This window comes from Sclerotinia sclerotiorum, genomic scaffold, assembly GCF_000146945.2.
Source record: "Sclerotinia sclerotiorum 1980 UF-70 scaffold_4 genomic scaffold, whole genome shotgun sequence".
NCBI classification, from domain to species: domain Eukaryota; kingdom Fungi; phylum Ascomycota; class Leotiomycetes; order Helotiales; family Sclerotiniaceae; genus Sclerotinia; species Sclerotinia sclerotiorum.
In genome coordinates this window covers 661,349-677,483 of record NW_001820832.1, presented here as the reverse complement: position 1 = coordinate 677,483, position 16,135 = coordinate 661,349, and the positions used below count along the sequence as shown (strand labels likewise).

General features: G+C 40.8%; 5 protein-coding genes across 5 annotated transcripts; 4 read left to right on the top strand and 1 right to left on the bottom strand.

Annotated features, from left to right (window-relative positions):
• Positions 1-168: 168 nt before the first annotated feature.
• Positions 169-2,263, top strand: SS1G_03349 (hypothetical protein; the record flags this gene model as incomplete). The annotated part of the gene is made up of 5 exons (XM_001595210.1): positions 169-415; positions 624-661; positions 1,027-1,134; positions 1,184-1,438; positions 1,493-2,263. The coding sequence occupies 5 exons, from the start codon at positions 169-171 to the stop codon at positions 2,261-2,263; spliced, it is 1,419 nt and encodes a 472-aa protein (XP_001595260.1).
• Positions 2,264-2,534: 271 nt separating this feature from the next.
• SS1G_03348 (hypothetical protein) lies at positions 2,535-3,687 on the bottom strand (the record flags this gene model as incomplete). The annotated part of the gene is made up of 2 exons (XM_001595209.1): positions 2,535-3,553; positions 3,663-3,687. The coding sequence occupies 2 exons, from the start codon at positions 3,685-3,687 to the stop codon at positions 2,535-2,537; spliced, it is 1,044 nt and encodes a 347-aa protein (XP_001595259.1).
• A 946-nt stretch (positions 3,688-4,633) lies between these two features.
• Positions 4,634-7,087, top strand: SS1G_03347 (hypothetical protein; the record flags this gene model as incomplete). The annotated part of the gene is made up of 3 exons (XM_001595208.1): positions 4,634-4,744; positions 4,802-5,069; positions 5,124-7,087. The coding sequence occupies 3 exons, from the start codon at positions 4,634-4,636 to the stop codon at positions 7,085-7,087; spliced, it is 2,343 nt and encodes a 780-aa protein (XP_001595258.1).
• A 3,276-nt stretch (positions 7,088-10,363) lies between these two features.
• Positions 10,364-11,416, top strand: SS1G_03346 (hypothetical protein; the record flags this gene model as incomplete). The annotated part of the gene is made up of 2 exons (XM_001595207.1): positions 10,364-10,517; positions 10,797-11,416. The coding sequence occupies 2 exons, from the start codon at positions 10,364-10,366 to the stop codon at positions 11,414-11,416; spliced, it is 774 nt and encodes a 257-aa protein (XP_001595257.1).
• Positions 11,417-14,578: 3,162 nt separating this feature from the next.
• SS1G_03345 (predicted protein) lies at positions 14,579-15,156 on the top strand (the record flags this gene model as incomplete). The annotated part of the gene is made up of 2 exons (XM_001595206.1): positions 14,579-14,607; positions 14,715-15,156. The coding sequence occupies 2 exons, from the start codon at positions 14,579-14,581 to the stop codon at positions 15,154-15,156; spliced, it is 471 nt and encodes a 156-aa protein (XP_001595256.1).
• Between the last annotated feature and the right edge of the window lie 979 nt (positions 15,157-16,135).

The window sequence follows — 16,135 nt, the reverse complement described above, 5'->3', positions numbered from 1 at the left end:
AGACTCATTTGAAAATTTGGTGTTCGGTTTCTACTTCGTTCAAGGAAGTGGTTCATGATCTTTTTTGACCTCTAATAACCTTTTCAGTGCAGCATCAAACATTGAACTGGGCTCTTACCCTCTACTTCTAGGATTGCTCTCTGTTTTCATAGTGAAGTTGAGCCGGATATGAGGTTTTTCCCTCTACCGCTGACAAGAAATACTAGTCAGAGAATATGGAAACAGAATGTTTGTTCCATTTGTAGGAGACATGCCTCTACCGAAGCAAATGAGTATCCTCTGTCCGTGGCCTCGACCAAACTTCGTGCTGCTGGCCCTATCAGGACCCGTTTTGCGCCATCTCCAACCGGTAATTTGCATCTAGGATCCCTAAGAACGGCGCTCTTCAATTTCTTGCTTGCAAAGGCTACCGGTGGTCAGTTTCTTTTACGGATTGAAGATACGGATACGGTAATACATTGAGTCTTTTGCCAATGGGATCATACTAAATAAAGAAGGATAGAACTATTCCCGGGGCTGAAGAGCGCTTGTACAGAGATCTGGAATGGGCTGGTATTCAATGGGATGAAGGTATATTAGCTTGACAATAAATTAGTTAAACAGGGTGTGCTAAAAGCTTTCAGGACCAAAGGTCGGTGGACCGTTTGCTCCATACAAGCAAGTATGTCAATGTCTTCTCTTATCAAAGCATCGACTGTTATATTGATTGGTATTCGACAGTCGGAACGAAAAGCAATGTATTGGGAACATGCTCAAACACTGGTTGAAGCAGATTTAGGCTACAGATGTTTTTGCTCCTCCCACAGATTACATGAGTTACGGGTTTACCAGAGCAAAAAGGGTCTTCCCCAAGCCTACGATGGTACCTGCAGGCATATACCGAAGGATCAATCTGACGAGATGGCATCGAGAGGAAAGCCTCACGTGATCAGAATGAAGGTTCCCCAGCAGTGGCCAGGCTTTCAGGATCAGGTGTATGGTCAGATCAGATCAAAGCTGACTCGGGACCCTCGCTCAGAATATAAGGAATTTCAGGACCCTATAATGGTAAAATCGGATGGATTTCCAACCTATCACCTGGCAAACGTTGTGGATGATCATTTCATGAAGATTACACATGTTGTTCGAGGATCGGTATGTACTTTCCATCTTCCAAGTAGATGCTGGCTAATTCTAGCTCAAGGAATGGATCCCTTCAACGCATATGCATGTTGCTATGTATCAAGCATTTGGATGGAAGCCGCCTACCTTTGCACATGTTGGCCTTCTCCTAGACAAAGATCGGAAGAAGCTCAGCAAACGAGATGGTGCCATAGATATAGCAACCTATCGAGACGCAGGGTATTTTCCTGAGACAGTAACCAACTTTGTTGCTCTTCTTGGATGGTCTCATGAGCGATCATACGACATAATGAGTATGCAGGAACTTGTTGACAATGTATGTCTTTCATCTTCTTCATATGTAACGAACAGTGCACTAATTTGGTCACAGGCGAGCATGAAATACACTCGAGGTGACTCTGTCGTAACCATGGCAAAACTCAACTTCATGCAAAGAAAACACGCCGCAAGATATAAGGAATTACGACGATCAAATGAACCTATTCCACCTTCTCAAGATCTCTTAGAATTAGCTGCAAAGCCCGTCCTCCAGCGTATGAAAAGTCTTCCAGAGTACGAAGAACTAATCTTCTATAACTGTGAAAATACCGATGCCGCAAAAGAGAACTACATCCTTTCCATAATTTGCGCGGGAATCCAAAACTACAACCTCCCGGATACCTTCTACGCAACCCACAAATACTTCTTCACAGCCCCCACACCCTTGGAACTCGAATCCAGAACCCCACCCCACAAACTCCACGACGCCCCGCAAGGAGTAATCCACCCTATCCCCGACGACTTCTCCACCTCCTTCGACGGCTTCTCCTCAATCGCCGCCGAAAACTGGAACGCAGCCGAACTAAAAGGTTTCACAAATCTCATCATCGACCAAGGAACCATGATGAGCACGGCAGAATTTACCGCTACTAAAGTGTATAGTGAAGATGCACAGAAGGTAATCAGGAAGAGTTGGACAAAACTCGTCCATTCATATATTAGGTGGGCAATTGCGGGTGGGCAAAGTGGACCTGATGGGTCCGATATTATGGAGATTTTGGGCAGGGAGGAGTCGCTCCGTAGGTTGAGGGTCGCGAAGGAGATTATGGATGAATATATCAGGTCTCTTGCGGAAGCATCAGGAGCCCCGACGGCGGAGTAGTGAATGTGGTTGATGCATGGTAATCTATGATCTCTGGTAGCCTGTTGAAACGATGAACGGATTGCAGATACTCGAATAGTTATGGTCACGAGATGATAAATTTCCTGGGATGAAAAAAACTAGATGTATCATATTGATGAATTGTATCATAACTTCATTTCTCTCCACTCTAAACTACTGTGGGCTCCTTATATTTTAGACCTCAAACGCCATCACTAAACCATACGCCTAGCAGTTTTCGCTACCAAATATTGCGTGTCTGTAAAAAGCATCATTCTGCGGCCGTCACCGCCGGAGCAAGTGGAGCAGCTGTGGCCTTCGGTGCCTCGCCTAACCCATTGAACAGCTGTGCCTTGACTTCGCCAGCCTTCAAACCCGTCATCTCTTCACCGGCAATCTTGCTACTATCCTTGACTACCTTCATTAGTTGTTGATCCATCCCTTTGCTTAACGATGATCCAGCAGGTGTTCTCCCACCACGGATAATACCAGAACTAGCTTGTCGAATCTTGGAGCTCAAGTCGAGCATCTGTTTGCTGCTGTATTCGCGGTTGGTGAATAAAGGACTTTGACTCAATGTCTGAACCCAATATTTGTTCCATAATAACTCCAAAAGATGCGTGTCTAATGAACTCTTGAAATGTGAGACCTCCAAAGAGTAATATCGGCTGCTGTGTGCACCAAAATCTTCAATCTTTGCAAGTGGAATCGTTTGATATCCATCTCCAGACCCTGCATCCACAGGCTTGTAATTATCAGGATAGGTTCTGAATGCCCCGATCTCGACTTTCCCAGCAGAGATAGTGCGATCAGGATCAATAACCACAGCAAGGAAAGGGTCCGAAAACATCTGTTGCGTCGCTTGCGTCCCGACATCAATGCCACTCAACCAACAACCATAGCCTGGGTGACTATGATACCAGCCTACAGCATTCTCCAACTTGCCCTGATCTCTACAGTGTTGTAGGTACTCCACCATATATGTATTCGCTTCGTCTTGAGCATTCACCCTAGTTTCCGTCCCTTCGACAGGCAGGCGGAATGCATCTGTGACGATGATAGTATCGCCCGCAATCTTTCCCTGCATTAAGCCCATAACTTCGATAGAACCTCCAGAGCGGGCGTGCATAACCATTTTCAGAAGAGCGACAGCGGATATCCGGACATTTTTGAAGTGGTGAGGGTCGGTCTTCCATGGTTTGGCATCTTGGATGGCTCTTTGTTCTTTGGGGTCGTAGGTGTAGAGGGCGTCGCGGTTGGGATCCACGAGCTGGACGTTGTTGTCAAGCTCTGTTTTTGATAAGCTGATTAGCGGGGATACTATGGGGGATGAGAGGAGGGGGAGTGGGGGGGAGCAGTAGCAGGGAGGTGGGGTGAGGGCTCCAGGAGTTTTACTTACCCCAAGTCTTGAAAGCAGTATCCATGGTCAATGGATAAGTTTCAATCAACAATCAGAAGCAAATCTTTTGTTGGATTTGTGTGATTTGTGTGATTATGATAAATCCCAAAATTATCAGCAGCTGTGTGAAACCAAGCTATTGTCTTGGTATGATGTGTATTGGTGGCTGAGGGACTGTCATTGGTGTTCGAGTGGATAACAGCCTTGTGAAGCTTCTAAGACTTCTAAGAATAAAAGGCCTGGTCAAGCTTCCTTGATTGTACCATAGTTGAACACGGCTTCTTTGCGGGGTCTACTAACTTTCACGCTAGGAGTAAATCCTTGCTTATCTAATATTATCCCAATTAATCCTGGCCAATGAAATGCCCATTTAGGCAATTTCTTGGATTTTCCAATGAAACAATATCTCGGGACGTCCCTCTAGCAACGATTATCCAGCCTCAAACTTTATGTGTAAATATCCAGTTAGTGTTCCTCAAAACCATCTCAATTCTCCCATGCGAATCATTTCTCGATCTTTCATTCTAAGTGGACCTTCATAACCAAACTTTCTCTCTTCTAAGTTCTACCACTTCAGATCGATCTACGGAGCAAAAGAACCCACCCAACTTTCATTCAATGCATACAGCATAAAAAGTGTACACGCACAAGCACGCATTTTAATTTGGCGATTAGAATTTCAAGAATTATCGAGTGCGTGGTTGGTTTCATTGTCGTGGTCCAGGATCGAGATCATTGAGCAATTGAGCAGTTGAGCATTGTTCAATTGTTTCGAAATTCCGATTCTCCACCTTCGATTCCTCCCTCCACTCCTGCGAAACAGAACTTCTCCACAGTCCACAATTCTCAGTCATCCATTTTACATCACATCGAACCTTCTCCTTTCTTCAAATTAGGGGCTACCCGCCATCTCTTTTAATTCGAGTTGCTCCCCGCCCGTTAACCTTAGCAGAAGTGGCCTTGCATTCACAATGGATACTAGCTACCTAACGTCGCAGGTCTCGACGATCATAGATGAACTCCATGGCTTGTTCGACGAAATCGGTGTTCCATCGAGAGAGCGAGAGTCTCGAGAGGCAGAGGTATGTAGTGTTTACTTGGCTATGATGGAAGAAAGTAGTGAAACCTAACATTTCTAGTTATTCGCTGCCCTCTCCGAGACCTTACACAACCAAGTACAATTAGTCGCGAACGAAAAGAATGATTTGTCAGAAGAAGCACGCCGAATTATTACGACCATTAAGCAGATGGAAACTTCCCTTGATGATAACAAAGACCATCATGAATACGAATCCGAAGATGATGATCTCAAAATTACATATCCATTGACGCAATGTTTACAAGTTTTAAAAGAAAAACATCTACGTATATCAAAGATACATAAGGAGAGATTTGAACAGGTCAAGAGTAAGCTCCTCTACATTCTTAAGACTAACAATGGATTGTGCTAAGATGATGTAGAACTTGTCCAAGCTCTTGAGTCATATTCATCGCATTTAGAGCCATCTTTCATTAAAATCGAACTTCCACCTACATCTCCAAACGCGATTGTTCCTCCTACGTTCGACCTTTCTAATAATTACGTCACCGATCTCGATGATGAATTTACCCGTGTCTACGATGAATATACCCGCCGTGTCGCATTAGTGAAGACTACCGCCGAAAACATTATTCAACTATGGGCTGAACTGGGCACCCCACAAGCTCAAACCGACAGCGCGATTGTTAAATACTATCGAGATGCGCCAGAGCAGCTTGGTCTGCACGAAGATGATATTTCCAGATTGCGCATGAAGCAAAGCAAGCTAGTGGATGAGAAGAAGAGTCGTGAGAAGCGTTTGCGAGATCTTCGTATTACTGTGGAAGCCTTGTGGGTAAAGCTGGGTGTCGAAGAGCCCGAGAGGAAACGATTTCTGAATGGCAACCGGGGATTTGGCATGCGACAAATTAACGAGTTCGAAGATGAATTGTCAAGGTTAAATGATCTCAAGAGACAAAATCTACATTTATTTGTGGAGGATGCCCGATACAAATTACAAGAGCTATGGGATGGACTATTCTTTTCCGAGGAAGAGATGCTCGAGTTCACCCCTGCGTTCTCAGATGTATACAGTGATGCTCTCTTGGAGGCCCATGAACAGGAAATTGGACGTCTAGAAGTTCTCAAAGAGCAACGTGCACCTACGTTAGCTCTCATCGAGGAACATCGATCACTCGTCAAAGACAGAGATGACCTTCAAGCATCGTCACAGGATGCTAGTCGTCTAATGATGCGTGGTCAAAAGGGTGAAAAGCGTGATCCAACTCGCTTGTTGAGAGAGGAAAAGATGAGGAAGAGAATTGCTAAAGACTTACCAAAGATTGCAGCAAAATTGAGAAAAGTTCTGGAGGATTGGGAGGATGAATATGGACGTCCTTTTATGGTCCATGGTGAAAGATACCTTGATGAACTAGAAACTTCCGAGGTCAAACCTGCTCCAGGACCACGCTCGAAGACACCAGCTGGACCGCCTCCAAATTCCATGAAGCCACCTCCGAAAACCATTACTAAGGCTGGAACGCTAGGCCGTTCTAACAGCGCGCCAAGGCCTGGCCCTCCAAGTAGAGCTGGTGCTAGAACGCCAACTGCAGGAGGAACATTGAAGAGACATCAATCTTCCGCTTCAGTATCTGCAGCAAGTGGTACAAGATCACCTTCTAGGCTCCCATATCGTATGCCTTTGTCAAATCTTAACCTTCCCAACTCTCCAGAACGCAATCATCGACGGACTGAATCTATGCGACCTGAATCAAGACAAGCAACTAGCACAATTCGTGGTAAAATGGGTCCACCTCCATCAAGAGCTCCACCTCCAAAGATGCGTGAACTATTTGAACCACCTCCATCAGCTCCTCCCACCCAAACATATTATCACCGCAATGAGAGCTTTGCTTCTTCAAGCAGTAGCGTTAGACCAATTTCTCCGGAAGATGTATTTGAACATACAGCACCAAAGGCTAAAGAAAGACCTCAATCATATCAGGATTTGAGATCATCAATGCGGTCAAACTTCGGTCAATCGTTAACTTATGGAAGTGCACCACCTGCTAGCAGTCGCCAACTTTCTACCACATCTAGCTCTGCAAACACTGCCTCTGGCTCTGAGAACTGGGAAACTTATGGAGATGTTTCTGAGACTGAGCCAGAAGAAGACTCAAATGAGGATTATTTCGCAAAACTTCGAGCTGCCAGGGCGAATCGATACACTCCAGAAGATGAACCTCCTCCATTCCGCGGTAGTGCTACTGTCAATAGCAGCATGATGAAGAAAAAAGGTTATCCACTTTATAAAGGACCTGCTGGGCAAGTCCTTAGTAATGATCGATTGTGCACTCGGATTGTATCTGGAAGTGAAGCTAATTGGACAGATGAAGATGCCTTTTAAGTGGGTAATGGTTGCAAAACAAAATCACCGGGTTAGGCTTCCTGGAGTTTTAACCGATTTATAAGTCTCTACTTGTCCAGTTGTCGATAATGAGTTTGAGAGCCTGGGCAGATTTCGTTTCTTGTATTTTTTCTACTTTCCAGCATAAGATCTTTTTATGGTACGACTGACATGCTTTGGGTATGATTGGAACGGCCTGTTTTCATCTACATTTTTGTTCTCAAGCTTCGGGTATTTCCTTTTGCATTTACAATTTTTTTGTAACAGGTTCGGTAACGGGAAATGTAGGAGTAAAAAGAATGGATACGATGAGAGAACGGGCGGAATGATCACTGGGATGGGACGGACTGGGGGATGTATCAAAGGCGTCTTTTCTTTTTGAATCACACATATAGGACATGGGTGAATTTGAGGTTCTTGTTTGTGTACGTAAAATATCAAATACGAATTGAGATGTTATTTCAAGTTTCTGATTAGAGCTAATGTGCATGTGGATGTTAATGTGGTATTGAGTCTCTCCTTTTGTGGTGTTATTTGATGAGTTTAGCTACGTATACGTACCTGTATATATATGTGTACATATATATGTATTACCAGTAGTACGGCGGTACTAACTCTACGATGCGAAAGAATGGTATGGTACCGGATTGGATTGGATAGGGTTCGATTGAATTCTAGGAAGAAACTGCGGAGAGTAATAAATGTGGGGAGGAACTTGATTGATTGATTGATTGATTGATTGACCGGGTCACGACATCTGACACATGAAGGACCTCGGGAAGGTTACGTACATGCTGCAGGTGTCTCGGTGTGACACATTGCATACTGCATATTGCGTATTGCGTATTACGGAGTACAGACTGCAGCTTGCGAATTGCGGATTGCGGATACTTCTTACAATTGTAATTGTTATTGTAATTGATTTCTGAGTTGTATAACGTTAGAGTATGTAATACATAATATATATTTGATTTTTCGAGTAGTGATTCATTTCGCTGTGAGGATTGTTTTTTTGTTTATATAAATCTAATATTTTATTTTTAGGTAATTCTTTTTTTTTGGATTATTTTTTTTATATCAAAAGATGTTAAAAGGAATAGAAAGTTACCGGTACTAATCACGTGTCGTGATTAGTAATACGGTTACCTAAACAGGCTAGATTAGACGAACCATAAGCAGGCATATTGGTCCCCTCTGAGGATACCAAGAGGAGATTAATATGCCTACAGACGTAGTAATATAGTCAATATAGAGGCCTCTTCCACCCAATCTTTTAATAAAAGATAATAATTTTTATAATAAATAAATAAAATAAAATAAAATAAAATTTTAATTGTAAATTTCTATTGTAAATATATATAAATTTTGAAGATTTTAGATTTTTTTATATTTTATTGATTTAGATATTGTTAATTGAATTTGTGACGCCTCACACCTCCGGGTCACGTGGCATGCCCCGTTTGTATTTAATCATAGGAAAACTCTCTACTCTTGTTTTCCTTCTTCTTTTCTCCTTAGCTTAGTATTTTCTAATACAAGATACTTTACCCAGTATTCTTGAGTGTGACAGAATTTTTGTGACGCCTCACACCTTCGGGTCACGTGGCATGCCCCGTTTGTATTTAATCATAGGAAAACTCTGTCACACTCAAGAATACTGGGTAAAGTATCTTGTTGTGACCAAAAGGGTGTTTATAGACCAGCAATTGTATTTAACTTAGAATCTACAGGTGAAGAGCACCTGTAGATGGGGATAGCTACTCTATACATACACAAATGAATAGCCTAGCCGCAATAGCTAGGCAAAAAGAAGTCATATTTATTCCTCCAATGATCTTACTTTACCGATAACCATTGATACCTAGTACTTGTCCGGATCTGATCCTCAGGTCACCTAAATCGCATACTAATCTCGAGTAATCGTATCATGTGTGGACATGGTTAATGTACCTGAGGTTTCTTATATAATAAAGGTGGGAGGAAAGCAGGGATTTCCGTCACACTTGTATTAGAAAATACTAAGCTAAGGAGAAAAGAAGAAGGAAAACAAGAGTAGCGAGTTTTCCTATGATTAAATACAAACGGGGCATGCCACGTGACCCGGAGGTGTGAGGCGTCACAAACTCTCTACTTTTGTTTTCCTTCTTCTTTTCTCCTTAGCTTAGTATTTTCTAATACAAGATACTTTACCTAGTATTCTTGAGTGTGACAATTTTTGAATTTATATATATAATTTATTAAAAGATTGGGTGGAAGAGGCTGTTACGAGGTTTGCCGTCTAGATCACGTGGAAGTGCTCTAGGCTCTCGAGGTGGTTTATAACTAGGCGTCAAGCAGGGACTTAAAGTAATGACAATAATGCAATTCGTAACTAATAGTAGAGTATACTAAATGATTGATCTTGAGCACGAAGCTCTATACAAAGGAAATCCATCTTGATTATATAGACCTTCATGCCTATGGCTAGTCAGGACCGCTGCGCGGTCCTGGACAGCCAGCGTTCCTGGACAGCCAGCGTTCCTCAGCGGTCCATAACGTGACTTTAATCACGTTACCTTGGTTTAGTCATGTGACGCGGCATAGAAGATAGCCGTTGTAACAGAGGCCTCTATATTGGCTATATTACTACGTGTGTAGGCATATTAAGATCTCCTCTTGGTATCCTCGGAGGGGACCAATATGCCTGCTTATGGTTCATCTAATCTAGCCTGTTTAGGTAACCGTATTACTAATCACGACACGTGATTAGTACCGGTAACTTCTATTCCTTTTAACATAATTTTATATAAAACAAAATATTAATATTAAATAAAAATTATTTAAAAAAAATTGTATTTTATTTTTTTGAATAGTTCTTATAAAATAAAACTTAATAATTAATTATAATTATAATTATTTTACAAAAAGTTTTTTAATTTGTTTTAATTTATATATAAAATTAAAATTTCAAAACCAACTAACATATTAATAAAGAAGATTATTTAAAACTTGACTCAATTATATTGATTATTATTAAATTATATAAAACTATAGATAGATGAAAATCATGATTTTTATCACAAAAGGGTGATCCAGAAGAGGCGTGGTTCGAAAGTGGGATTACTAGACTTATTTGTTTGTAATCATTGAATCCAACTTGTAAGATCTTAGATGGAATCAAATTAAAACAACTCAATCGGAATCAAACGAAGTCAAGTCAAATCAAACCAAGCACATTCATCAAGCCTACAATACACCTCACCTCAAATCACCAAAAGTCAAGGAGCTCTAGTGACCATGTCTTCAAACCTCAAGCCCAAACCCGATCCCGGCTCCTCCTCGTCTCCGGTACAAAACTTCGAGGAAATGTACTCTGCTATTGGGGGGGCTTATGAGACTGCTTTTGCGCAGGACAAGGGATTATTGAAATTTCTTGAGAGAGTTATTGGGAGTGAGTTTTTTTGTTTTAGATTTTGGGTGTTGGATTTATTCTCTAATTGTTCTCCTAAGACCTTTTCCTTGCGATTTTGGTTTTTATTTCGACGTGCAATAGCTAGTTCTATTTGCATTGTGTTCCATATACCGACTTTTGATTCTCTTAGAATACCTTTCTTACACCTTCATCCCACTTGTTGAAACCGCATTTGCCTCTTTATCCTCATTTCTAAATTGAAACCAAATATCCCCCGAAATTCAACACCCCAAGTATTCTCTCCTAACACCCCTCCAGTCCTCCCCCAAAACTCCCAAATTCTCGATCTGGGGTGCGGCACCGGTCGTCCCGTAGCCTCCACTTTGTCCTCAGCAGGTCACCAAATCTACGGTCTAGATTTCTCCCAGGCCATGATAACCCTCAGCCAAACCTCGGTGCCCAACGGTAAATTTGCCATGGGAGACATGCGAATATTTAATCCTTTTGAGCATTGGAGTTCTGATCTGAAGAAAAATGATGGAGGTTTTGACGCTATATTCGCCATCCTTTCTCTGTTTGCGCTTTCTCGCTCTGAAATTGAATCTTTGGGTTCTAAATGGCGAGACTGGGTTAAAGTGGGTGGTTTTCTTTGTATTTGTATGATTGCGGCTGAGGATTTACGGCCGAGGGATAGAGAGGGAAAGGGAGATGGGGAGGGAAAAGGATATGATGAGGATGGAATTTGTTGTCGAGGTATAGAGGGCAGATTTATGGGAAATGTAGTTACGTTGTCGCTGTTTACAAGAGATGGGTGGAGATGGTTGTTGAAGGAAAATGGGTTTGAGATTGTGGAGGAGTGGAACGACGTTTATAGACCTCCAAAGGAGGCGGATAGTGAGGATGAGCCGCATTTGTTTTTGTTGGCTAGGAGGGTGTAGATTGTGGGGTTTAGCGGATGGAGAGTGGTGTTGCATTAGATCATGGAGGAAATGGGCCGTGGGATATAAGTTTACTTTTTGAATTCTTCGATTCGGGTGCAGACAATAAGGAAAGAGACATTGCTCAGACTCACCATCTGCAAATGAGAAACGAATAGATTAGATTAGACTAGATATATAGATGAAGTAGATACACAGTTCCTTCAACCTCCAACTCTTGTCAAATAACCAATAACCAATAAATTGACTGTATAGGCCACTCAAACCATTCTGCATGATATTCCCAGCTGAGCATTTACTCTTTCTATTCAGGAACGATAGCGGTAGAGAGGCGAATTCTTAGAACCTAGTAAGAGTTTCCGGCTGAAAGGTATACGTAGTATTACTATATATTTTATGAGGAGCATCACCTATCTATCCCTCATCTCCATACTTTGTTTGAAACAATCTTCTCCGTAACGTAGAATTTTCTTTAGATATAAAAACATTTTATTATTACACCACGTAACCTATCCCTCGAGCAAAATCCAGGTTACAATGTTAAGATGTTATATGTAGTAATTGTAAAAAAGATGTTGTAGTTGAGTTCTAAACGAGATATCCGATATTTAAAACTAGGAATTAGAGAAATATAAGGAAGATTTCCCTTTAGAGTTTCTAGAGAGGTATTATATAGTTAGGTAGTCAGAGACTAGATGTATCCTAATATAAAGTACATATATTATTTAACATTGAATATTCAATTTATTCACATAAATAAAACAATATTAAAAAGTATATATATAATACAAATTAAATTTATCCAGTTCAAAAATCGGAAAAATTATTTATTCTAATCTTATACTATTAGTCGTTTTTAGTACTACTTTTAGTTATTGTTTATATATATTTTATAAGAACATAGTATATAAATAAAAAACTTTCTCAATATATTTAGATTTTATATTCTCCTCCGTCATCCCCTCAAAAGACCAACTCCCAAGCTAATAATCATCCCATTATAATTCATATCTCATGCTTTTTCCCTAGTAGCTGTCCATCCATGCCTCTCTAATAATCATATCGAGATCACATAGTAATCCCCAACTTCCATGCCAATACCCATACCATGTTACGAGGGTAGCCGTCTAGATCACGTGGAAGTGCTCTAGGCTCTCGAGGTAGGTTTATAACTAGGCGTCAAATAGGGACTTAAAGTAATGACAATAATGATATGCTATTCGTAACTAATAGTAGAGTATACTAAATGATCGATCTTGAGCACGAAGCTCTATACAAAGAAAATCCATCTTGATTATATAGACCTTCATGCTTCTATGATCACTGGTGATCCTTCATGATCCTTCATAATCACCTATACCGTGATCCTTAGTGATCCTTAATGATCACTACTGATCACTTGTAATCACGTGCCTTGGTCATGTAATGGTAGTTGTGTAGCCCGTCGTAACAGGTGGCCGAAAAGACGGGTACTAGACTTATATCCTAATTACAGAGTCACAATACTATACTATTACAAAAATATTATACTCTTCGAACAGCAATAAGTAAAAATAATAAAGAGTAAATAATAAATAATAAACCCATAATTAACCAGTCCTTTCCCACTAATAATAACTTGAAATCAACATGTAATAATCTGATATTTACCGCCATCGCAAACTCGCAACATCGACCATTATAACGAATAAAAGTCAACAACTTAAAAGCACTACTTACTACCATCCACAAGCTCCCATCAAAGGATTTAATTTCCACAAGTTGCGAACTGCGAACTGCGAACTGCGAACTACAAGCTACGAGTAATTTAACAAACAACATATACCTACTAATACCTACTACATACTACATTCCCAGCACTCCAATCCCCTCAAATCACATCACATAATCACTTCTAGCCCTATAATTATCTCTCCTAATATCCATCAACCAACTAACCAACCAATCCAATCACCAGAACAGAATAGAATAGAATACCACCTACCAACCCAAATCTTCGCACACCTTCTAATTCTCCATGAAAGGTAAATTATAAGATTAGATCGATTTAGTATCCAAATACCAGCATTTAATGAATTAACAAGGAAAGTCCAATTCTAAACTAAAAACTAATAATAAAGAAACTACTTCCCCATCCTAGAAATTCTACCCGGAAAAGCTGAGATCAACACCTCTCCCTCAAAAAATCTGCCAAAACTTCAAATTTGTGCTGCTCCGACATGGAAGGAAGGAAGGAAGCGTCCAAGTGTTTCAAAAGAGCCAATTAATTACAGAACAGACGTAACATGATAGAACATCTCTAGTGGAAATGCCAATTCAGCTTTTATTTTTATTTTTTACATCAAACAAATATCGCATGAAACTAGGACTTCGAGATTACGGTTGATTTGAGCTTGGAGTGTTACTTTTCGGCTATTGATTATGATAGCTTTTTGCTTTGTAAAAATTCTACGCAGTACATAAGTATATTTAGCTTAGAGATTAGAGGATTTGGATATTAGCATGTTGATTTAGTGAGTTGTATGTAAGCTTTGGAGGAAGGGTTCTATGCAAAGGATATTCGTATGGAACAAAAGTAACGATTGTAAGGTTGCTTTACATGAGAACTATCAAACATATAATTGTCGGTTTCTATAGTTACGAGCAAAATCGATATGTGAAGAATAAGCAAAGGTGAATGTACAGATGCATAAAAGGTATATCTAACCTCCATCTGTTGCCTAAAATAACCACTAAGCCAATCTTTAATTGATCCTTTCTGTAATGTACAATATCATTGTTCGATTTTATTGAATCATCCAATCAAGCTATAAATCACCCATGATTTAAAATTATCCAAACAAGTATCTCAAAAAGAATCCCATCTTGATCTCGTTTCATAAATCTGTACACCCAGCTTTGTTTCATCCAGCGGAAGTGCTACATACCACGTGGAGGTTCATCACGAGGACACCGACCCACTCGTTCATCTATCGGTATGACCTTAATTCCACATAAAACTTTTCATTGGCGCCATGTAATGTTGTACACTGCTTGTCACTAGATCAACCGGAGGGTCCTCCATATGATAAGCCGACCAGTTCACGAGGACGTTAACCCCAGATTTTAAACTCTAAGTCGCTCCTAGCCGATCCACGAGATAAGCAAGTGTAAAGTCTTGGCATGTCGGTACCAGTACAAAACGTGCCAATGTGTTATCTGCCAGATAGACATTCCTCTTCCTAATGGTGTCGACCTCCATATATATTCAAGATCCAAACTTCGTCGTGTAACCAAAGGCTTTTAACTGTCCTACCAGTGAATGTGAGCTATCACGTTCCGCTGGACAGGTTGGACATCACACCTGGGCAGAAATGGAACGATCGCCGATTGATACTATTAAATATCCGAGGAGGCGAGATGCGAAGATAATTTTGAGAAGTCATACTTCTTCGAGAACAAATGAGGAAGTTCGTTGGTACCTGGAAGTGGATCATCTTATATATCTCCTAACCTATCATATTCTGATGATAACGGGACTCCATAAGCATACACTTGCAGCAGCCTCTTTGGCTCTTTGGACAAGAAGGTTGAATGTGATATCGTGGGGAGGAGGTCAAAAGTCTGACATACAAATTGGTGTAAGCAAAACAGATTGGTTGCTTGAACTTGCTTCAACTTTTTTCAAGGGTCATCCACGCAGGAGGGAGTCAGGGAGCTTTGCTGATCGTAACATTATGCTTTTTCGAAAAGACCCTTAATTTTGTGCGTATTTGTGGATTTGACATGAAAAAGCATGCGAAACTTGTACTACCATACGTTTGTGAGGTTATCCCTAGTGGAAATTCTATAAAATGTGGAGATTCTAAAGTTTCCCCGTACAGAACACCGGGAAACCAGTACTCCGTAGTATCCCTATCCCTATCCTTGGTACTACTACAAGGGTTGTAACTGCAAAACTTCGGAGAACTGCTCTAAAAAGCCATGCACAAACAAGCAGGGACAGGTTATCAGGTTATCCTCAAGTCAATAAAAGAAATAAAAAATAAAAAATAAAAAACTGTCTTCTTTCGGCAGAGCGAGCTCATAACGAGCTCATAACCGTATCCTTTTACTAAATTCGGATTGGGGTACCGGTATCTCAGTCACCAGTTCAAGGAATCAGGCCCAACACCCGCGACAACCTAACCATGAAAATGATGAAACATATAAATGAAGCGAAAAAATTCACATAGCGGAGCGTTTGACTGACGTGGCTAAAGATTTTTCTCGTGATAGGGAAGGAGACAATCAGAATGCAGAGAAATGATTTAAAATAAAGCAGAAGGATCTTGAGACCCACACTGAACAAAAATCATCAAACGCCCAAGACGAGAACCAAGATGTATCATGTATCATTTGTCCTGTGTCATGGATAGATTGTACCTAGGTCGTAGGTAGTAGTATGTATCCATCCGTTAATAGTTGTTGGAGGAGGGGGGAGTACCGCACCGGTGCGACATTCAATTTCAGCTGATACAACAGGAAGGTGGATAAGGCGAGATTGTCTCCTTCTCCTTCTGCGTCTAAATACATTAATTGATAGGACCTCAAGTGAATCGTTCTATCATCCGGTCTGTTATAAACACAAACACTACAGGATGAACACCTCAAAGTGGTTACCTGAGATTGATTGAGATTGAACAGATCCATCCGCCTTGAAGTTGTGTATCCGGACTTCCGGCCAAGTCCATGAATAAT